The following is a 19602-nucleotide window of genomic DNA, read 5'->3' on the forward strand; positions in this document are numbered from 1 at the left end:
CGCCCCTGTATGTATGGAATTATGAATCTATTGTGTATTTACTTCCCTAAATTCTGAATACAAGCAGGCTGTGTCCTATTATTTTGGCCATTTGGGCAAACCACATCTCAAGATGCAAACAGGCATTTGTCCTGGAGAGCATGATGGGGTTGTGGCTAGCCTTCTGGTTCTTCTTGCTTAAGAAGTACCTTTAGACTTTGCAATAAAAGCAACTCAAGGTATCCAAATTGAGAGTGAAGCCTTGTTTCTTCCACAGCTACATACAATCAGATTCAATATGCACTTTACTTCAGATAAAATGCCTATAACCATAAGTAGTATCTTTGACATTTGCATTATATTATTTCCATATACAAAATATGAGTATGATCCTCACCTCAAGTCAGTGGACCCACAGACTTCACAGTCCTCACAACAGTCTGTTGCACTGCCTGTGCACACTACAATGAATGCTATAACCAATGAATGCTATGAATGCTATAACCAAGTTAGGAAGGATCTCGCCTAATATGTATTAATCAGCTTTTTAAGAATACAGAAGAACTGGTAGACATTTAAGCATTTTATTCATTCTAGAGCAGCTCCTGTAAATGGAAATAAGGTGACAGAGTAGGGCTATATAGCTTACAAAAATGTAACAAAAACCGCCTATATGCTGGCTTGACAGTGTTAGCCAATCAAGAACAGTGTTTTCTCTGAAGTATTCAAAATGTAAACATTAGCTCTGTTACCACCACCAGAGCCTGTGCATTTGTTCAAACACAGTGATACCCTAAAGAAAGACAAAACAAGCAAAACTGGAATTAGATAAACATCAAAAATAAAATTCAGATATACATTATTTACAATCATCTTTGAATTAAAAACTGTTGAAATAGGAAAAGGCTTAGAGTGGAACCTAGAATATTTTGCTGCATGCAGAAAGCAGAACGATAGGATTGCAGGATTTTATGTTTGTTAATAAACCACGCTTGCTGTAACTTACACTGCTTTTTAAAATAGCAGCCTAGCATGGTACATTCCGTCATCCTAAATACACCCATCTTTAGGATTTCATTGAATTTCAACAGGCTTACCTCCCTCTATCTGTTTCCTTGGGTCAATGGGAAATTTGACAGCTATGTTCCAGGGTCAGCTACTGAGCAGCCTGATATTACAGATCAACATATGCTAGAGTGATGCAAATCATGTTCCAAAGTTCCCTAGCCAAACTGCCAGCTGTAATTCACATACTCCACTCGCGTGGAGGTCCATACAAATAGTTACTCCATGAGCTCCTGCTTTAATCCAGTGAGTCACAAGATTGAGACATTAAGAACGTGTGAGATCATTAGACTTACTACAAGAAAGCCAGCCCCAATCATGATGGCTTTCATTTTAATATCAAGGTCCATTGGGAACTGGATTCTGAAGAGATCAGCACCTCTAAAGAATTCTTGTACCAATCCATCCAGCTGATTTGAAATTCTTCCAACCATATGTTGCTCATCTCTTGTTGTCACCTAGGTTTTAAATGAGACACTCTTGAAACATGGTGAGAACAAATATTTATCTAATAGCTGATCCGGCACAGAGCATCTGCATCCCTAGTTCTCTCTGTCTCTCCTCCCCACCTTCATTTCCCCCTCTACCTTCAGCCCCAGTCCATTGTCCTTCCCTCCTCCCTTCAGCTCCAGTCCGTGCTCCCCCTCCCAGTCCACTTTCCTTCCCCGCCCACTGGCCTGGCCAGCACTTTCCCTCCCCACTTGCCGGTGGTGGGTTCTCTCACCAGCCAGGCCGGTGCTTTCCTTCCCTGCCGGCCTGGCAGGCACTTTCCTTCCCTGCCCGCCAGCGGTGGTGTTTTCGCTCACTCGCCAGCCTGGCCGATGCTTTCCCTGCCCACCTGCCACTGCCATTTTCTCGCCCATACCCATGGGCGAGCTGGGAGCTGCTCGCAAACTCTCATGAGAGCTGCCATGCATGGGATTAGCCATGGGTACATCTTAGAGAAATAAATATAAAGAGGATACTGTTTTGTCTCCTGGCGTTCCACCATATCAGTCCCTACTGCACTCGTCTGTGGCCACCCATCCAAATGCAAACCAGGAGAGACCCTGCTTATGCACTGCACCAATCCAAGCCGCATCCCTGTGGTCACCCATCCAAACGCAAGCCAGCAAAAGCCTTGTTTGGCCAGGGAGCAATCCGAGCTGCCTTATTATGGCAGCTTAGCCAACCCTGTTCCTCTGTCCAGGGTGCTGCCTAGCATAGTGGGCAACTGATGCTTCCTACCAGAAGGCTAGCACTCCACCATGTGTATGCACTCAAAAAACTGCAATGCTTTGGCTCCCTGCTACCCAGGTGGCAGGAAAACTGGGATGGGTCCAGCTGTGGAAGCAGAGATGGGGAGAACTCGTGTGCAGTCCCACTGAGAGAGCTGGAGAGAGTAAACAGAAGAAAGACTGAAGGCCTCCGAGGGACTATCAACCTGCCACTGGAAGGAAGGAGTTCACCGTCACAAAGAATGTTCCTGCAGCTGACGGCACAGCAGAGTTGCCACTGGTGAGAGGAGGGAACCATGAGGAACGCCACACAAGTTTTCCTGTGATAACTTCTGGGTGTGGGTCTAGGGCAGGGGCAGGAGAATTGTGCACTACTGCCGGGTGTGATGATGGTTGGGCCCACACAAGCACGGGAGGTCACACAGAGGCCAGTGTGTGACAGAACACTTTCCCTGGTGGACTGGTGCTTCCACTGGCGTGGCCACCTTTCTCCTGCTACTTGTCCCAGGGATATGTCAGTGTAGACAGCCCAGAGCTATCTGGATCAATGGCCTGGCTTGGTATAAGGCAGCTTCCTATGTTCCTACGATATGTGCTGCCATCCCTCAAAACTACAATGGGATTTGGAGATGGGAGCATAGCTCAGTGGCAGCGCATCTGCTTTGTGTGCTGACAGTCCAAGGTTCAATTCTGTCGTTTTTAGAAGATGGGGACGACTGGGCAGGAGATGTGGGATTGGGTGGCCAAGCTGCAAGCACAGGAGTGGCAAAGTGGACCAAGTTAATTCAAGTGCTTTCTGACAGCATTACTGCTTTAGAATGGTTCCCAATCACTGCTGGCTGAACAGTAGGATGTGCACAAAACCGGCTAGCCCAGTTCGGCTCAAGACTAAATCGGCCTTGAACCCAACCGGGTTAGTTCGGTCCGGCACCCCCTGAAAACTTTGTCAGTAGCACTGAGCCAGTGTGCACAAACTGTTTTAAGTAGTTTCAAACATATACTCTTGTGCAATACTGCCTTTCATGTGTGCAGCAGCACCAGCGGGTCAGAAATGCACAACATGTTGGCCAGTATGGTCACCTTATTTTAGCACTGGTTTTTATTTTTATTTTATTTATTTTTATTTTTACATTTATTTCCCGCTCTTCCTCCAAGGAGCCCAGAGCGGTGTACTACATACTTGAGTTTCTCTTTCACAACAACCCTGTGAAGTAGGTTAGGCTGAGAGAGAAGTTACTGGCCCAGAGTTGCCCAGCTAGTTTCATGGCTGAATGGGGATTTGAACTCGGGTCTCCCCGGTCCTAGTCCAGCACTCTAACCACTACACCACGCTGGCTCTCCTGAGTCAGAAAAGATAGCAAAAGAAACAGAGGCCAGCCCTGGTCCTATGATCAGCATAAGACTAAGGATACCTCCTTCCTGAAGCTCACTGGGTGACTCTGGGACTCTGGTATCTCAACCTACCTCACAGCTTCATTGTGAAGATAAAGATAATGATGTATGCTGCTCATAGCTCTTTGGAAGAAGAGTGGGATATATTTTTTTAAAAACCCATAACTCAATAATTGGCTATACCTCCCCAAGCTCACAACATTGCAAATTGCATATATTAGCATGGTTTCTCAATCCAACAGGATTTGGTGTTGGTTTTGGCTGGTTTGTTTCATTAGACAGGCCAGTGGCCAATAGCCATGGTCAATGAGACAGGAAATGGGTTGTTAGTGTTTACTTACTTCATAGTGTTGATCCATATGGTGAGAACAACCCCATCCTATACAGGGCCCAAACATTTTAAGTACATGTTCTTTGGCTTCATTTTGGACAGAAAATTTAGGGAGCCAGGGTTGCCAGTTCTCTTTAATATATCCAGCAGGTGTGCCTGGGGGAGCATGAACTTCAAGCTTAAAACAAATGTTTAAACACACAACACAATCAGAATTGAAGCTTGTCCTTTAGTGTTTCTAGCAAGCTCACAAAATCTGCAAAAGATACAGTCCTGGAAAGCAACAAGAGTATTTTATGAGCTGTTGCCTTGTTTTCAAGAAGGATGACTGAGGATTGAGCAAAACACAAAGAAGCTATAGAAGATATACAGGTAAAACTGAATTCTATGCTGACAAGACTGAATGGTCAAGGAGAAAGATGGGGGCAGGAAAGAAAGTTATCTGTTAGACAAAACTGTGGAAAGGGTTATTCTATGAAAGAATTTGAGAAGTGAAGGTTAAGTTTGGGAGATATATAGATAGAAATGCTTACATAGCATAAGACACATAAGCCCAGGTTATAGGTAATGCAGAACTGTGGGTCCAATGGACCCACAGTTCCGTGCTCCTGCTCTGCCCACTCTCCAGATGGAATGCTGAGCAGACTCTTTGCAGTCAGCAAGACTGTAGAGCAGGGATGTGCACGGAACCACGGCAGGGAGGCTCGAAGGTGGCAGGAGTCTATCTTTAAGAGTGCGGGAGGGTGTACTTACCCCTCCCCCCACTTTCCTCCCACTGGCGTCCATGTTTTTCAAAGCCCATTGGAGTGGCAGCATACCTTCCTGCTGCCCCATTGCCCTTGTCTTCCAGATATGACCGGAAGTCACAAACGCGCGTGTGCTGTGCACAACAGTAAGTGCACCTTCCCCCACTCTTAAAGGTAGACCCCCACTGCCTTCAAACCGGCAGAACCACAGGTTCCGTGCACATCCCTGCTGTCGAGGAGGAGCTCCTACTGCAGAGGAGCTAGCTATGCAGGTTTCTGTCTTTCCTGAAGGACAGCCCATGCAGCCAATAGCAGCTGGAGTGAGGGAGGAGCTTCCTCCCCGTACTGGAGTTGGCAAACTGCACTCCTGGGTTCAGATGACCCTTCAGCACTGCAGAAATACAGTTTAATGAGGTGAAACTAATGACAAGCCAAAGGTGACATATGGAGGGAAACTGTGGGTCCATTTAAAAAACACACACACCTGTAATTGCCCAGGTTTGTACGTTCAGGTTTGGAAACCAGAGGTGAAGGGACCTCTGGTTTCCCATTATGTATGAACCAGGCCATACAAATATGTATCACTTGAATTGACTTGAGTCATGAGAAACTGAAATGAGTACAGTACTCTTATACTTTTGAATATCATCTAAGCTTTCTCATTTTGCGGAGTGGAGGGGAGAGGAGCATTCCCTGGAGTACTTTAAGCTGCACAGGCTGCTTCAAACAAATGGCTAAGCACACAGGAGTGCATCCGTGTTGTTTGGTTTTGTGGTAGTAACTGTTTTAGGCAGAATAATTTGTTAACAAGGCTTAAACATTTAACAATCCAAAGAAGACCAGAGATTGCTCAGTGAAGAGTTACCAGCAATGTATACAAGCAAGTGCGTTTAGCATTTTGGGGAAAGAAATTGGTATGTTCCATGCTTTAGCAAAGAGGAAAAGGAGGACTGAAAGGAGAAAGAGAGGGAGACAGCACACTCAGGGAGGTAGGTAGGGAGAGAGAGAGAGAGAGAGAGAGAGAGAGAGAGAGAGAGAGAGAGAGAGCGCGAGCGCACATCCTTGAAAATCAAACAACCAAATACCAAGGCCAATTAATTTACATGATAGGAGATCCCAAATATCCACATCTTGATGACTGGAGGAGTCTACACCTCCCACTCCCCCAAGAAAAGGAGACTCATATGCCCTATTCACACATTATGTCCTACACTCGTACAATCTGTGTACAGTCTTCACGGATACAGATCTATTTGCAGGTACAGTTAGGCACATGTTATGCTGAATGCAGGTGCAGCAGTATACTTCCTATCTGTATTTCAGGGTCCTGTACCGAGGTTCACTGCTAAAATCAACATGGGTACAGTTATTCACACAAAAGCATGTAAAAGTGTACAGACATGTGTACAACATAATGAGGCTGTTCTCACAAATGTCTTGGTGATGGAGTTCCAGTGCATCGACCTATTGCACCAATTACCCTAATGGCCACTAGGGGCAGTGGGAGTAGAGATAGTGAGTAAAGGTCTCCCTAACTGTTCTACCTGTCTCTATAACCCCTGATATGACTCTTCAGGTATTTCCTGTTGAGCCTCACAGTCCTTCCTTTCCTCTTAGAGAGCAGATGGAAACATCTCTCTCCCTCCTTACCTATTCATTATGTAGTCCTTTAGATTAGGATTAGGTCTTTCCTATCCAAGTGTACTTAACCAATAAATACTTAGTATTTAGTTCTACAAGAATCTCCATGTGTTTTTTCTAAATAGTTGCAACAACTAAATCATCCTCTGCTACCTACTCTGTACCAGGATTGTGTGCTCATCCCTAGTGCTCTGATGGTTACTACTGGGGGCAAAATCCCTAACAACCCCCAAAAGAGCAGGTTAAGGCAGCCAAGCCTGCTTTTGGCTGCTCATGAGAAGGAGCGGGAGGCAAGTGGTGCAGGCAAACCTGCCTGCGGAGCCCGCAGCTTAAATGTGATTAAGGGAGCAAGCACTCCCTTAGCCCTGGTTTTTTGATCATCTGCCAGCCCTGGCTGCTTACAGACTGATGGGCTCCTGGAGCTGGCAGACTGCGGTGGACTTGGCCAGCACTAGGGAATACCCACAGTGCACTGTGCACTTGTGTGGTGCATTATGGGAGTTCTGGGGGGGGGGGCAGAACAATGCATTCCAGCCCCCGACCCTCCATGCTGCCAGAGGTAATGGAGGATCATCTGGATGTGTGTTCCACACACCCAGCATCCTCCATGGATCGTCTGCGGGGAAAGGAAGGTGTATTGGCACCGGTGTCCAGCTGATGTCCAACAGGTTCAGGAATTCAGAGGCAATAAGCTCATACCAGTGTAAATGCCAAAAGAAGTTTTATTAGATAGAGCTAAATAAAACCTAAAGAGGATTACAGAGCAAAAGATATACCTTAGGGACGTGCACAAATTGATTTTCTCGATTTAATTTGTACCGAATCGAATCACCCCCAATTTGTTTTGGCTGTGAATCTGGCCAGTTAGCACAGGGGTGACTTGCTTTGTCCACAAATCTCCTAAAACAGGTAGATTTGGGTACAAATAGTTTAGTATCCAAATTGATTCACACAGACAGCAGGTGCAGGCAGTGATTCTCTCAGCAGAAGGAAGGGGGTGAAAAAAATTCTCTTCTCTTTTCCTTACTCAGGAAAGCAGGAACAAAAAGCAGAGAATCCACTCCAGGCAGCAGACAGGAAAGGCAAAGCAAAGTTCCTCTGGCTCTCTCTCTCTCTTCTCCCACAAGACAGAAAGGCAGAATGGTGGCTGGCTGCCTCCTTACATACATTTGAAAATCCCTCCTTTGAACTCCCCCCACCCTTGTCCCTTCTTTGACCCTTCCCCTAGCCAATGCAGCATCAGTCACCCCTGGCAACATATGATTTGAATGGAAATGAGCCAATGTGGAACTAGGGGGTGGGGATCACCAGCCAATCGTTGCACACTGTGAGTCACCAATCTAAAGCTTGGGAGGGTGGGATTTTCAAAAAAAATTCTTGACACAGAATGGAGGCAGAAAGAGAGATTGCCGCAAAATGGAGGTCTGAATCTACAAATTTTTCAGATCCAAAATCTGGGTGATTTGTTTTGGACCCAAACCTGGCCAGCTAGCACAGGGTCGATTTGTTTTGTCCACAAATCACCCCAAACAGGTAGATTTGGGTACAAGTCATTTTGTACCCAAATCAATTCACACATCCCTGATATACCATACATCCCTTTGACTGTCAGGAACCCCAAATGACAAAGGATGACCCCGATGCCAGCTGCCTGTGTAGCACCTTCCCGGGACACTCGGCCTACGCTGAGGTTCAAATTACTGGGTGTTCTGCTATCTTTCTTATACTTTTACAAAACTCATAAGCACCACCTGGAAATGGGCTGCTGGTACACCTTATCAGTAGCCTGTGTAAGACCCAAACACTTGACCATCGGCCAAGGACATTCCAATCAAGATATTGTCCTTGGCTGCACATCTTCCCATTCTCCCTATCTCAGGTGGTTGATTAGAGTGTATGCTGTTTTAAGTAAACCTCACCTTTGCCTTACTATACTAATTGACACAAAGTTGTAAAATTCAAAATATGAGTACAGGGATGCCGGTGGTTACACAGTCTTCAGTGAAAAATGGGATTACAAGGTTACAAACATTTAAACTGAAACCCTTTATAGGTGTGAGTATAAGAAATCTATGAAACCTTACATGTGCAAGTGGAAAAAGGGGACCACACCACTAAACCTCCTCACCATATCTTCCTCTGTGCCCCTACTACAGTAAGGTAAAAAAACCCTTCCTCCCCACCCATCAAGCCCTTCCCATAGATCATGAGAAAGGGCTCAATGTCTGAATAGGGGTATAGAGAAAAGGGGATTTACCTCTTGCAAGAAGCAGCAGCAGCAGCATCTACAAATGTCTCTGAAAGGTCTTCGGAGCTCTATGACTTCTTGGCCCAAGTTGTTGAAGATCCTAATTGTAAATGCTCGTAGTCCCTCAAAACCGCCTAGTGTAAACCCATCAGTTTCCTCAACAGCAAAGTACACCCTTTGCCCCAAACCATTTTTTAGTTCATATTTGTTGCAAGTTTCAAAGCCGGTTGTTACTGAAAGTGAAGGAACATAAATCAGCCTTCTATTCAGAAGACTTCTTTGCATTCAGTAATTGTGTGGGAGTGAGTGGACAGAGAACACAATCACACTGATTGGCAACCTTAGTGCATTCATCAGGACTGTGCACAGAGCCTAAAGGGTAGATAACTGTACACAAGTAGGCTCTATCTGTGAACTGGCTTAAGACCATGTTCTTCATTGTAAGTCGCAAGGGCTAACAGTGGCTCCCGTCAACTCTCAGTCAGGGGTGTATCTAGGGGTAGGGCAGGCAGGGCATGTGCCCTGGGCACCACTTGAAGGGGGCGCCATTTTGTAAAATTAATTTTTTTGGGGGGAAATGGCTGCCAAAAACAAAATGGCCACCGTGCATGCTCAAATGGCCTCTGTGAGGCCCTAGGTCATGCCAGGCCTTGCAGAGGCCATTTGAGCATGCACGGTGGCCATTTTGTTTTCAGTAGCCATTTAAAAAAAGATTTTTAAAAATGGCCACTGCACATGCTCAAATGGTCCCTGCGAGGACCTAGAGGCCAGTGGGGGGGGGGAACCTTTGCAAACCCCCCAGCCTTTAGGAAGCCCCTCCGAAGGGGCTACAGGTAAAAAAATAATAATATATAAGTCACTGTACACATATTCAGATTGGCACTATGTACAGAGAATCAGGGCTTGTGAATACTGAGCTGAAACATATGAGCTAGGATTGTATTCATTTGCTCTTACTTTGCTTCTTGTGATAAGTGAGTTAAATGTGATGTCTTGCTCATATGGCTATTAATGGAGAATTTGTCTTTGAATCAGTGTGAAATCCTTAATATTAAGGCCCACTGGGAGTTTCTTGCTCTCTTTCTCTGATTTTAACTGTCTTTCTGAAAAACTAGAATATATTCCAAGCAGTGACACAGTTTACTCTGCATATCCTTTAATTATTTACAGAGTATCTGGGAAAAGTCAAATTCTCCATTGATTTTTAAAACTTATGTAATGGTGATGCTACAATACATAGTAGAGAATTAGACAGGCACTTCTGTTTAGTTTTCCAAGTATACCTCCACATAGTATTTGGGTATTTCATGAGCCCCAGCATACTGAAATTTGTAGTTTTCCAGCATTTTTTGGTCTGGCTACATCCACTGCTAAAATAGTTTTTGAAATATTAAAAGATTAACGAGCCTGACTTGTATTTTTCAGCTGATATTATGGTAAAGTTATGTGAAAGATGGGTGTCAGATGCTTGGACAGGGGGCGCAATTTCAGTGTTTGCCCTAGGCGCTATTTCCCCTAGATACGCCTCTGCTCTCAGTGTGACTCCTTGACTGTTTATTGGGCCTATGTGAAGCTTTGGCCAAAGTGAAATATTCTGCACAGTCCTCTGGCGTGTGGCAAAGATGGCCACTCTCAGTGTGAAATGCTGCACTTTGTCCTGCACTGTGGGCGGGGGTGGGGGCACCCCTTTAAGGGAAACAGAGCCCCCATGACTCCCTGCATCATCTTGGAAGGCATGCATGCATGCTAGCCTTTCACAGTGCTTCTGACTCTCTAAAATGGCCCTTCCAGTATTGAGAAAAGCACAGTACTGTGCAGAGGTTAGTACAATGGAAAACAACTCTTACACTGAAGGCTTTTTTTTTGTCAAAGTGGTCCCTGCTTGGAACATATTGAAGATCAGTGGTGTGAGACATCAATCTTAGACAGATAGAAGGAATAAGTCTTCATTGCTTAACATGCAGTAAGAATTAACACTGGAGGTCTCTGCCTGATGTGGAGCTGTCCCCAGGCTCTACCTGCTTGCTTCCCTCAGTAAACTGTATAAATATCTTTGCCCGTGATACAAACTGGTACCCTGAAAAATCCAGGGTTCGGATCACCTGAAAAACATTTGTAGGTGTGCAGACTATGTGCACAGCTTCAGCTGAATGCACTGGCAAGGCGTGTGTGTGTGTGTGTGTGTGTGTGTTTGAGACAAGTGGTTGTGACCCCACTTCCACCCACCCCCTAAGGTTTCTTTGCATCAGAAAACAAATGCAAATATATCTTTCTGAAAGGGATAAAGTGAAGCAAGGTGGTAAATGAGGAGAACGCTTTTGGTTTTTTGCCATAGCATTTCAATGAAGAAAAGCTAGAGAATTCAAGAGGAAACTTGAATTCCAGCTTTTAAAACTTGTGGTTGTGATTCTGCTATATAGTACATAACTATGATCTTAACTGCTCTCTTGAAAAGTCCTTGGGGCAGTAGTTCTCTAGCTTGGGTCCTCAGATGTTGCTGGGCTACAACTCCCATAATTCCCAGCCACAATGGCCGGGAATTCCCAGACAGAGAGGCCATTGTGGTTGGAGATTATGGGAGTTGTAGCCGAACAACATCTGGGGACACAAACCTGAGAACCCCGGATAATTTTGAGAGTAGTATTTATACTCTGGTATCGTGGGAAAAACATTTTACCTCTTTTGAAAGTGAAAATACTGCCAGTAATGAGATAGAATTAAGTTTTTAAAAATTTGTCTGTCTGTCTGTCTATCTGTCTACTATCTAATTTGTATAACGCTTCAAACTGACATCCCTGGGCCAGAATCATTGAGAGGACAAGTTCAGTTTGGACAACTGTAAAGAGAACATAGAGGTTTTCTAGATGAGAGGGGTTGTTTTTGTTGGGTGGTGGTTGTTGTTTTGCAGGATGATTGTGTTGGAAGTTAAAGGACTTTGCGCTGTCTCTTTGTCTCAGACAGTGGAGGACAGACTAGTAAGTCAGAGGGCTAGAGAGTCAAGACATTGGTCATCCCTTCTCTACTGCTCTGATGCTATCCCTTTGAAATGTAGATTGCTACTCTTAGGGATTCAGCTTCCTTCCTTCTCTCTCTTCCCTACCTGGCCTCCTACCTTGCAACATGGCAAGCCTCTCTCCCTGCACCATATGTGCAGAGAAGATGCAGAATCCATCTGCATCCAGCTAGATAGATAGATTAGAAATCCTAACTCCTCACTTTCCTATCTAGAATGGAGTTCCTTAATAAATGCCTTTTATATTGATTTGAAACTATGAATAGGCTCCAAGTTACTTTACTCTCAGCACACACGCATGCCTAACTAAACTACCGCTGTGTTGTGCCTCTGTGCACTCTGCTATAATGGAAAAGGGATTCTCTCACCACAGAGAATTTCCAACAGATTGGAGGACTGACGATTTTATTTTATCCATATTCACTGTGGGCTGTGCACATACATCTGTTTCTTTGCCTGTCTTTGGCACAGTTTTCTTGTCTCCACTGCCAGCATCCTACAATAAAAAGCTGCTCTTTGTGGTGCCTCCTTATCTTACCTCCTCTCTTTCTCCTTGCCAATCAGTGTTCCACCCCCATTTTCTTCTCCGACCACTACCACCACCCACTCTTACCACCTGGAGCAAGCAGCGCTTGACAAACTAGGTCACTTGGCTGGTTTGATTCTCATCCCCTTTGAGCAGGGTTGTAGCAAGATGGGTGGCCATCTTTCTCCTCCCCCACTCACTGCCAACACAGAGTTTCTTGCCCCAGCACCACCGCCTTTCCTCTTCCATATTCCTTCACACACCACGCTTCTTCCCCCATTGCAGAGGCCAGCAAGTTTTTAACATCTCCTCCAGAATTGTTGGCATCTCCTCTAGAATGGAGGTCCCTATTAAGTGCTTAATTGAGAGAACTGTCTATTGTTTTTAAGTAATTTATTATGAGTGATTGTATTCTGTTATATTGTGTTTTAGCATTGTTTTATTGATCGTTGTATTGAGTATATTTGTTACTACTATTTCTGCTGGCCAATGGCCGTAATAAAATTGATGATGATGATGAATGGAGGTGTGCATTCACATATCAGCCAGAATTACCCCAAAGTCCTTACGAGGTAGAAAAATGTGGAATTGAATGAATGTCATTTATAGGGGTAGCAATATTCCCTATGGAAATCAACAGTGAGGCTGGTACAATTTACCATCTAGAAAGACTCATTCTGACATGCAAACTGACTTTATCCTTTCAATATCTAGTATCAGGTATCCTTGCAATGTATTAGGTATAAGCACCAATGCAATCCTCATTAGCTATAAATAATGCACTTTGAATATATTAACCAAATCATTACTAATAGTCTTTCAGAACTTGATGGATGTGCAATGCTTTAAAAAGCTCATGGCTTACACATCAGTCAAGAAAACACAGTCAAATATCTTGATCATCTTTTAAGAAATACACTAAAAATCAACCTGTGAAATCATTAAAAAAAAATTTGAATGCAGCAATATTTTCAAGTGATATAAGAAGATACATACTTTCAAGGAGCTCAAGCTGCCGATGAATTAATATCTGATCAATCTGTTGAAGAGTTTTTTAAAAATGAAATGTTAAACATGGAATGTAATCATACTTTGCACAGGGCATTATTGATTTAAAAATGCCCATGCCCTATAACTATACCATTACAAATGAAAAGGGTTTACGATTGCCATCTCCCACACAGTATGAGATGATGGGGACCATCTTATTTATGTATTATTTATCTTTCTATGTAAGTCGCTTTGAGAACTTTGGTTGAAGAGCGATATATAAATATCCATAGTAGTAGTAGTTGCAGACCCTCTCAGATTAGGTATAATGGTGCCCGCTGCGGCTTTTTACAAATGCAGCTGTAGATGCATGCTGATGAATGATGGGTTCTGGGCCAGTTTAGAAGGAAGGCTATGAAGAAGCTGTCCCAAGATGAGAAGACTCTGAATGGCTGTAGCAGTGATTGGTTCTGATCACTACTACATTGTGGATTGTGATACATTGTGGGATTTCTGGTGGCCCAGTTCTCTCCCCACCCCCTTGCCACAGTGCTTGTCTGGGTGTGCAGACAGAGGAGCCTGGTTTGGGCTCCAATTGTGTGCGGGAAGGCAGGTAGGTTCCTGCCTTCCCTCCAGTCCCAGCCATATAGGTGGTGTCAACGACCTTAGAAGCTAGCAGCTGCAGAGAGAGAGCACACTTGCATATACTTGTGCACTGCCACACACTTTCCTACATGAAGTAGCACAGAGGAACATTCTTGTCTAGCACTAGTTAAGTCCTGGCATGTTTCTGAGCCCTTGAATTCCCTCCTATATATTGCTAATTTAGGTGAGAAGTGATGGCAATTGCAACAACCAGTCCTAATTAGGGAAATGCTAGTAAACTTGATATGGTTCTAAACTAAGCAGCCATCACAGTGGAGCCAGCGTGGTGTAGTGGTTAGAGTGCTGGACTAGGACCGAGGAGACCCGAGTTCAAATCCCCATTCAGCCATGAAACTAGCTGGGTGACTCTGGGCCAGTCACTTCTCTCTCAGCCTAACCTACTTCACAGGGTTGTTGTGAAAGAGAAACTCAAGTATGTAGTACACCGCTCAGGGCTCCTTGGAGGAAGAGCGGGATATAAATGTAATAATAATAATAATAATAAAAAATAATAAGTGGAACTTGAATACTTTCAAAACTGCTGCTATATACATTTGGATCTACTGTATGTCCCCACAGGACTCGACTTTCCCGAGGATTATTATGATACTAAAGGTAAAGATAAAGTGCACCGTCGAGTCAGTGTCAACTCCTGGCGCCCACAGAGCCCTGTGGTTTTTTCTTTGGTAGAATACAGGAGGGGTTCACCATTGCCATCCCCCATGCAACATGAGGTGATGCCTTTCAGCATCTTCCTATATTGCTGCTGCCCAATATAGGTGTTTCCCATAATCTAGGAAACATACCATCAGGGATTCGAACTAGCAACCTCATACTTGCTAAGCAAGTCATTTCCCCAATACTACTTGTGTGTTTTCCTATAAGATGGATATATACGAGAGGAAAACAGACACAATTTGAAAATAAATAGAGTGATACCTGGCTTAAATGTTCTAATCCAGGAGGAAAGTTGAGAGGCACCACCATTGGTGCTGGCATCCATGTTGCATTAGGATGATATTGAACTTGAGGGGCACCAGAAGTTCCTGAAGAACCCTGGACACCATGGTCAGACTCTCCTGCAGCACCATTAAAAAACACAAATGACTGTTTTAGCCTCGGGGTTGCAGAAGTCACATTACAAAACGTGGTTTTGTAATGAATTCGTACTGTATATAACTTTCTAGGACGTGTTAGGCAGGATCCAACGAATATATTGTTGCATCCAACTAATGTTGCACTTATATAACGTGAGAAAAATGTACCTCGAAAAAGTGTTTTGAGCTTTTCCGCAATGTTGCACAACTGCTTGTGAAAAACCTTTTCTGGGAGATATACTGTATAAGAAGGTACAATGTGTTGTGCAACAATTAACTGAATGGGGCCATAGCTCAGAGGTCCCTGGTTGGATTGCTACAGGAGGGCTGGGAAGGACTCTTTCCTGAAAGCTTAGAGTCATTGCCAGTCACTGTAGCCACTACTGAGCTAGATGGAGCCATGTTCTGACTCAGTTTAAAGCAATTTCCTATGCTCATATGTACCACATATTGTATATACCACACATTGTGCTAGAGATAGTCGTAGTAGTAGAAGCAATGCAACATGTTCTGCAGTACTGTGTGCAGCAGCTGGCTATAGCACAGCATCTTCGGCTAGCACAAGAAATAGTTTTCAACAGAGGTTAGTTTCTTTGCACAACATCCCAAAGCATCATCCTCTATGGTAGTGTAACACTAATCTGGATCCTGCTCATTGTATTACTTCCATCTTTATACACAATAATAGTATAGTATAGTATAGTATAGTATAGTATAGTATAGTATAGTATAGTATAGTATAGTATAGTATAGTATAGTATAGTACACTGGCACTTCTACATGAAATGGGGGTAGTTTCAAGTAAGGGTCCACCATCAACTCACTGGTCCAACCTGGGAACTCTGAGCTATGGCCCCATTCAGTTAATTGCATAGCCATCCAGTCTACAAATCTTTTTCCAGTGTGTGTGTGGGCACGGGGGATAGCAGCCACTGCACTTCAAATCACACAATCTGCATGTGTGCATTATACTATACTATACTATACAGGTGAAACTCGGAAAATTAGAATATCGTGCAAAAGTCCATTAATTTCAGTAATGCAAATTAAAAGGTGAAACTGATATATGAGACAGATGCATTACATGCAAAGCGAGATAAGTCAAGCCTTAATTTGTTATAATTGTGATGATCATGGCGTACAGCTCATGAAAACCCCAAATCCACAATCTCAGAAAATTAGAATATTATATGGAACCAAGAAGACAAGGATTGAAGAATAGAACAATATCGGACCTCTGAAAAGTATAAGCATGCATATGTATTCAGTACTTGGTTTGGGCCCCTTTTGCAGCAATTACTGCCTCAATGCGGCGTGGCATGGATGCTATCAGCCTGTGGCACTGATGAGGTATTATGGAAGACCAGGATGCTTCATTAGCGGCCTTCAGCAATTCTGCATTGTTTGGTCTCATGTCTCTCATCCTTCTCTTGGCAATGCCCCATAGATTCTCTATGGGGTCAGGTCAGGCGAGTTTGCTGGCCAATCAAGCACAGTACACTGTATACTTTTCAGAGGTCCGATATTGTTCTATTCTTCAATTCTTGTCTTCTTGGTTCCATGTAATATTCTAATTTTCTGAGATTGTGGATTTGGGGTTTTCATGAGCTGTACGCCATGATCATCACAATTATAACAAATTAAGGCTTGACTTATCTCGCTTTGCATGTAATGCATCTGTCTCATATATCAGTTTCACCTTTTAATTTGCATTACTGAAATTAATGGACCTTTGCACGATATTCTAATTTTCCGAGTTTCACCTGTATAGTATAGTATAGTATAGTATAGTATAGTATAGTATAGTATAGTATAGTATAGTATAGTATAACGCACACATGCAGATTGTGTGATTTGAAGTGCAGTGGCTGCTATCCCCCGTGCCCACACACACACTGGAAAAAGATTTGTAGACTGGATGGCTATACAATTAACTGAATGGGGCCATAGCTCAGAGTTCCCAAGTTGGACCAGTGAGTTGATGGTGGACCCTTGCTTGAAACCACCCCCATTTCATGTAGAAGTGCCAGGGTTTCTGAGAAGCAGGCAGGCCTCTCCTGCCCCAATCATTCACACTTCTGCTCTGCTTAGATGCTGAGATCTTTGCTTTACTTGGATGCTTGGGAGCCCGGGTAGCCTTTTCCTAGAGGGCAGGGAAGGATGCCTCAAACTATTCCGAGGCTCCCTGCCTGGAGGCAGCTCTGACTCCATCAATGAATCCCTGCCCTGTAATGTCAGCCATTATTTGGTAGGAAGCACCAACTAGAATACTTATATAAAACACATTTGTATCATATATTCTTTATAGTTTCTAGATGTGCTATTGGGATTATTATTTCACTTTCTTTACACCTGAGGGTCTACCACTTTTCATGCCAGAGGCTGTGATGGTAACCTCACAGGCAAAAATTCAACGTGCAAAAGCGTTTCCTACCAGGATAACTCAGGGATGGACCAAAGTTTCATCTCCTGAATTTTTCTTATTCCTTAGCTAACTTCCTATAATGATTTTATGTTATAGATTCAACTGCTTATGACTTTGGGTTTGACTCTCAAATGATTGACTGCAAAATTATTTTACTTATTTCAATAGCATTGCATCAGAATACTGAATAGTAAGTCTAATAATATTACTTCCAACTCCTTTAATTCTTTCTTAACAGTGATCCAAATTCTCTGATTTGTTTATATATGAAAAATACATTTTCCAAAGATTACTATTTCTGGGGGTATGCTTTTACTCCCTCTCAGTTCTAGCAGTAAGAGATAAAAAAGAAACATAGGAGGCACCCAACTGAACACGGTTTTATGATGGCCCTTGACTAAGCCAGGCAGACGAAAGAAATGAAACAATGCACTCACCTTGCACTTTGTGGATTTGTGAATGATTGAATCTGAAAAATAAGAGAGTAGTGTTCAAATTGCAATCACATTTGATCCAGTTTTGGATTTTTCTGTTTGGTGTTTTGTAAGCTAAAAAGATCCAATACCAATGCAGTCCTTATCAGCATCTTCTTCGCAGGTTATTTTCCTTGCAGTAGGCCCTTAAGGGCATTTTCCACACTATGAGATTTGCAATGCTTACAGTGCTACAAAGTGTAATAGAATGAGGTAGTGGCTTGAAACTGGGAGCACAGCGATTCTCGGGCAGTAATCTGTCTGATTACTGTAGTGACTTTTACAGGCAGGGAACTTCCATACGCCACCTCTAGAACGCATCCACTGGCCCCTCCTTCTCCTCTATCTTGAGCCAAGGGGTTTTGGAGGGGGTGGGGTTGCTGACATGATTTAAAAAAACAACAACAATTTCTTGGTGCACTTGTGCAAATCTACCAGGAGGGTGAAGCACCATTTTAAAAAATGCCTTTTGTCAATGCAGGCTAGGGCAAGACAAGCAAAGATAATTATTTATTTTTAAAAATCCAGTGGTGAAGAGCTGCCCCACACTGACTGATAATTGTCAGCATGGTAAAGTGGCATCTTTTTAAAGTAGTGATTCTCTTAATTGAGCAGAGGGAGAGCAACTGGCCCTGTCCATCCCCAGCACAGCATCCCTCCAGTGGCTGTTGCGGGTGTCTATCTTATGTTTCTTTGTAAGGTTGTGAGTCCTTTGGGGACAGGGAGCCATTTAATTATTTACTTTATATATTTCGATTTCTATATAAACCCACTTTGGGAAACTTTTGTTGGAAAGTGATATATAAATATTTGCTGTATTCATGAGAAGGGACAGGGCCTATTTTCTGGCCACTCTCCTTGGTTAAAATTATGGGTCCCTTGATGGGAAGACAAGATTCACAAGTAGTTAATAATTGCTTTCATTAATATTAACTAATTTTAATATAATAATTAATGCGCTGAAAATTGACACCAGCTCCTGAACACCAAGTCATGGTTGATTCCGGCCCACCAGGGCATTTGAGTTGTGCACCCGTTTGAGAGAAAGGAAGCCAGTCAGGTGGCTGGTGAAGCTCTGGCTAGCCAGGAAATGCTGGTGGGGGCAGTGCTTGCCCCGTTGCCTTGGTGACAGGAAAGAGAGGCAAAGCAAGTGAGCCAGTGCTCGTGGGCGGTGGAGGAAGGGTGGGATGCCTGCAGTTGCTGCCCTAGGGCTCGGGCAAGCACCACCGGAGGCCAACAGCTCACCTCTCCTCATTGGCGAGCCACCCCTGAATTAAAAACTAACAATGTGACAGTCCTCAAGGCTCATCCAAAATATTGCTGACTCCTCTCAGATAGCCTTTTCTCTCCTCAGGGTTAACTAGCAGAATCACCTTAGAAAGAGAACTTCGAGAAAGCAACAGTTTCTGCTCATCTCAAGTGTTCTATTTGGAGGAGGGGACTCCTCTTTTGATTGACAGCTCCTAGAGACACTCTCCTAAGCCCATTCAATCCCTTTGGTTAAAATGCCAGATGCACACAAACTTGGCATGCATGGAGGAAGCATACAGATGTCACACTGACTGTGTATGGTTGTGACTCAGCTGCCTCTCCACTCTTCAGAGGCCAGGGCTTCCTGCTATGATCCTGCTCTCTCCCTAGATACCCTTTTTATTGTATTTGTGTAGTTGTCTGAACAGTGTTACATGATCAGGCAACCCAGGATACGGGTGAGGAGAGGAGAGCTGGTCTTGTGTTAGCAAGCATGATTTGTCCCCTTAGCTAAGCAGGATCTGCCCTGGTTGAATATTAATGGGAGACTAGAGGTGTGAGTA

General features: G+C 43.7%; 1 protein-coding gene across 4 annotated transcripts; it reads right to left on the reverse strand.

The window, feature by feature from the left end:
• Positions 1–549: 549 nt before the first annotated feature.
• Positions 550–19207, reverse strand: LOC128350964 (phospholipid scramblase 1-like). 4 transcript variants are annotated; one of them, XM_053309913.1, is made up of 8 exons: positions 19162–19207; positions 17753–17784; positions 14733–14872; positions 13155–13197; positions 8629–8753; positions 3995–4162; positions 1341–1502; positions 550–772 (listed from the first exon to the last, which is right to left on the reverse strand). In XM_053309913.1, exons 1-8 carry the CDS (start codon positions 19200–19202, stop codon positions 728–730), a joined length of 756 nt encoding a protein of 251 aa, XP_053165888.1. In that variant the 5' UTR covers positions 19203–19207; the 3' UTR covers positions 550–727. The 4 variants fall into 4 exon arrangements, with proteins under 4 accessions (XP_053165888.1, XP_053165887.1, XP_053165889.1 ...); XM_053309912.1 differs by having other exon boundaries at positions 8629–8852; XM_053309914.1 differs by lacking the exon at positions 19162–19207 and adding an exon at positions 19034–19132 and having other exon boundaries at positions 8629–8852.
• Between the last annotated feature and the right edge of the window lie 395 nt (positions 19208–19602).

Source organism: Hemicordylus capensis, chromosome 3 (genome assembly GCF_027244095.1).
Source record: "Hemicordylus capensis ecotype Gifberg chromosome 3, rHemCap1.1.pri, whole genome shotgun sequence".
In the NCBI taxonomy this organism is placed as follows: domain Eukaryota; kingdom Metazoa; phylum Chordata; class Lepidosauria; order Squamata; family Cordylidae; genus Hemicordylus; species Hemicordylus capensis.

Excerpts from the sequence above, each read along its gene's own strand:
- LOC128350964 (XM_053309912.1), bottom strand. The coding sequence starts at position 19,202 with ATGAGCAGAAACTGTTGCTTTCTCGAAGTTCTCTTTCTAAG. Across the intron at positions 4,163-8,628 it reads GCTGCTGCTTCTTGCAAGAG|CTTGAAGTTCATGCTCCCCC; the intron begins GTAAATCCCCTT and ends ATTTGTTTTAAG. Across the intron at positions 773-1,340 it reads TTGGGGCTGGCTTTCTTGTA|GGTATCACTGTGTTTGAACA; the intron begins GTAAGTCTAATG and ends GTCTTTCTTTAG.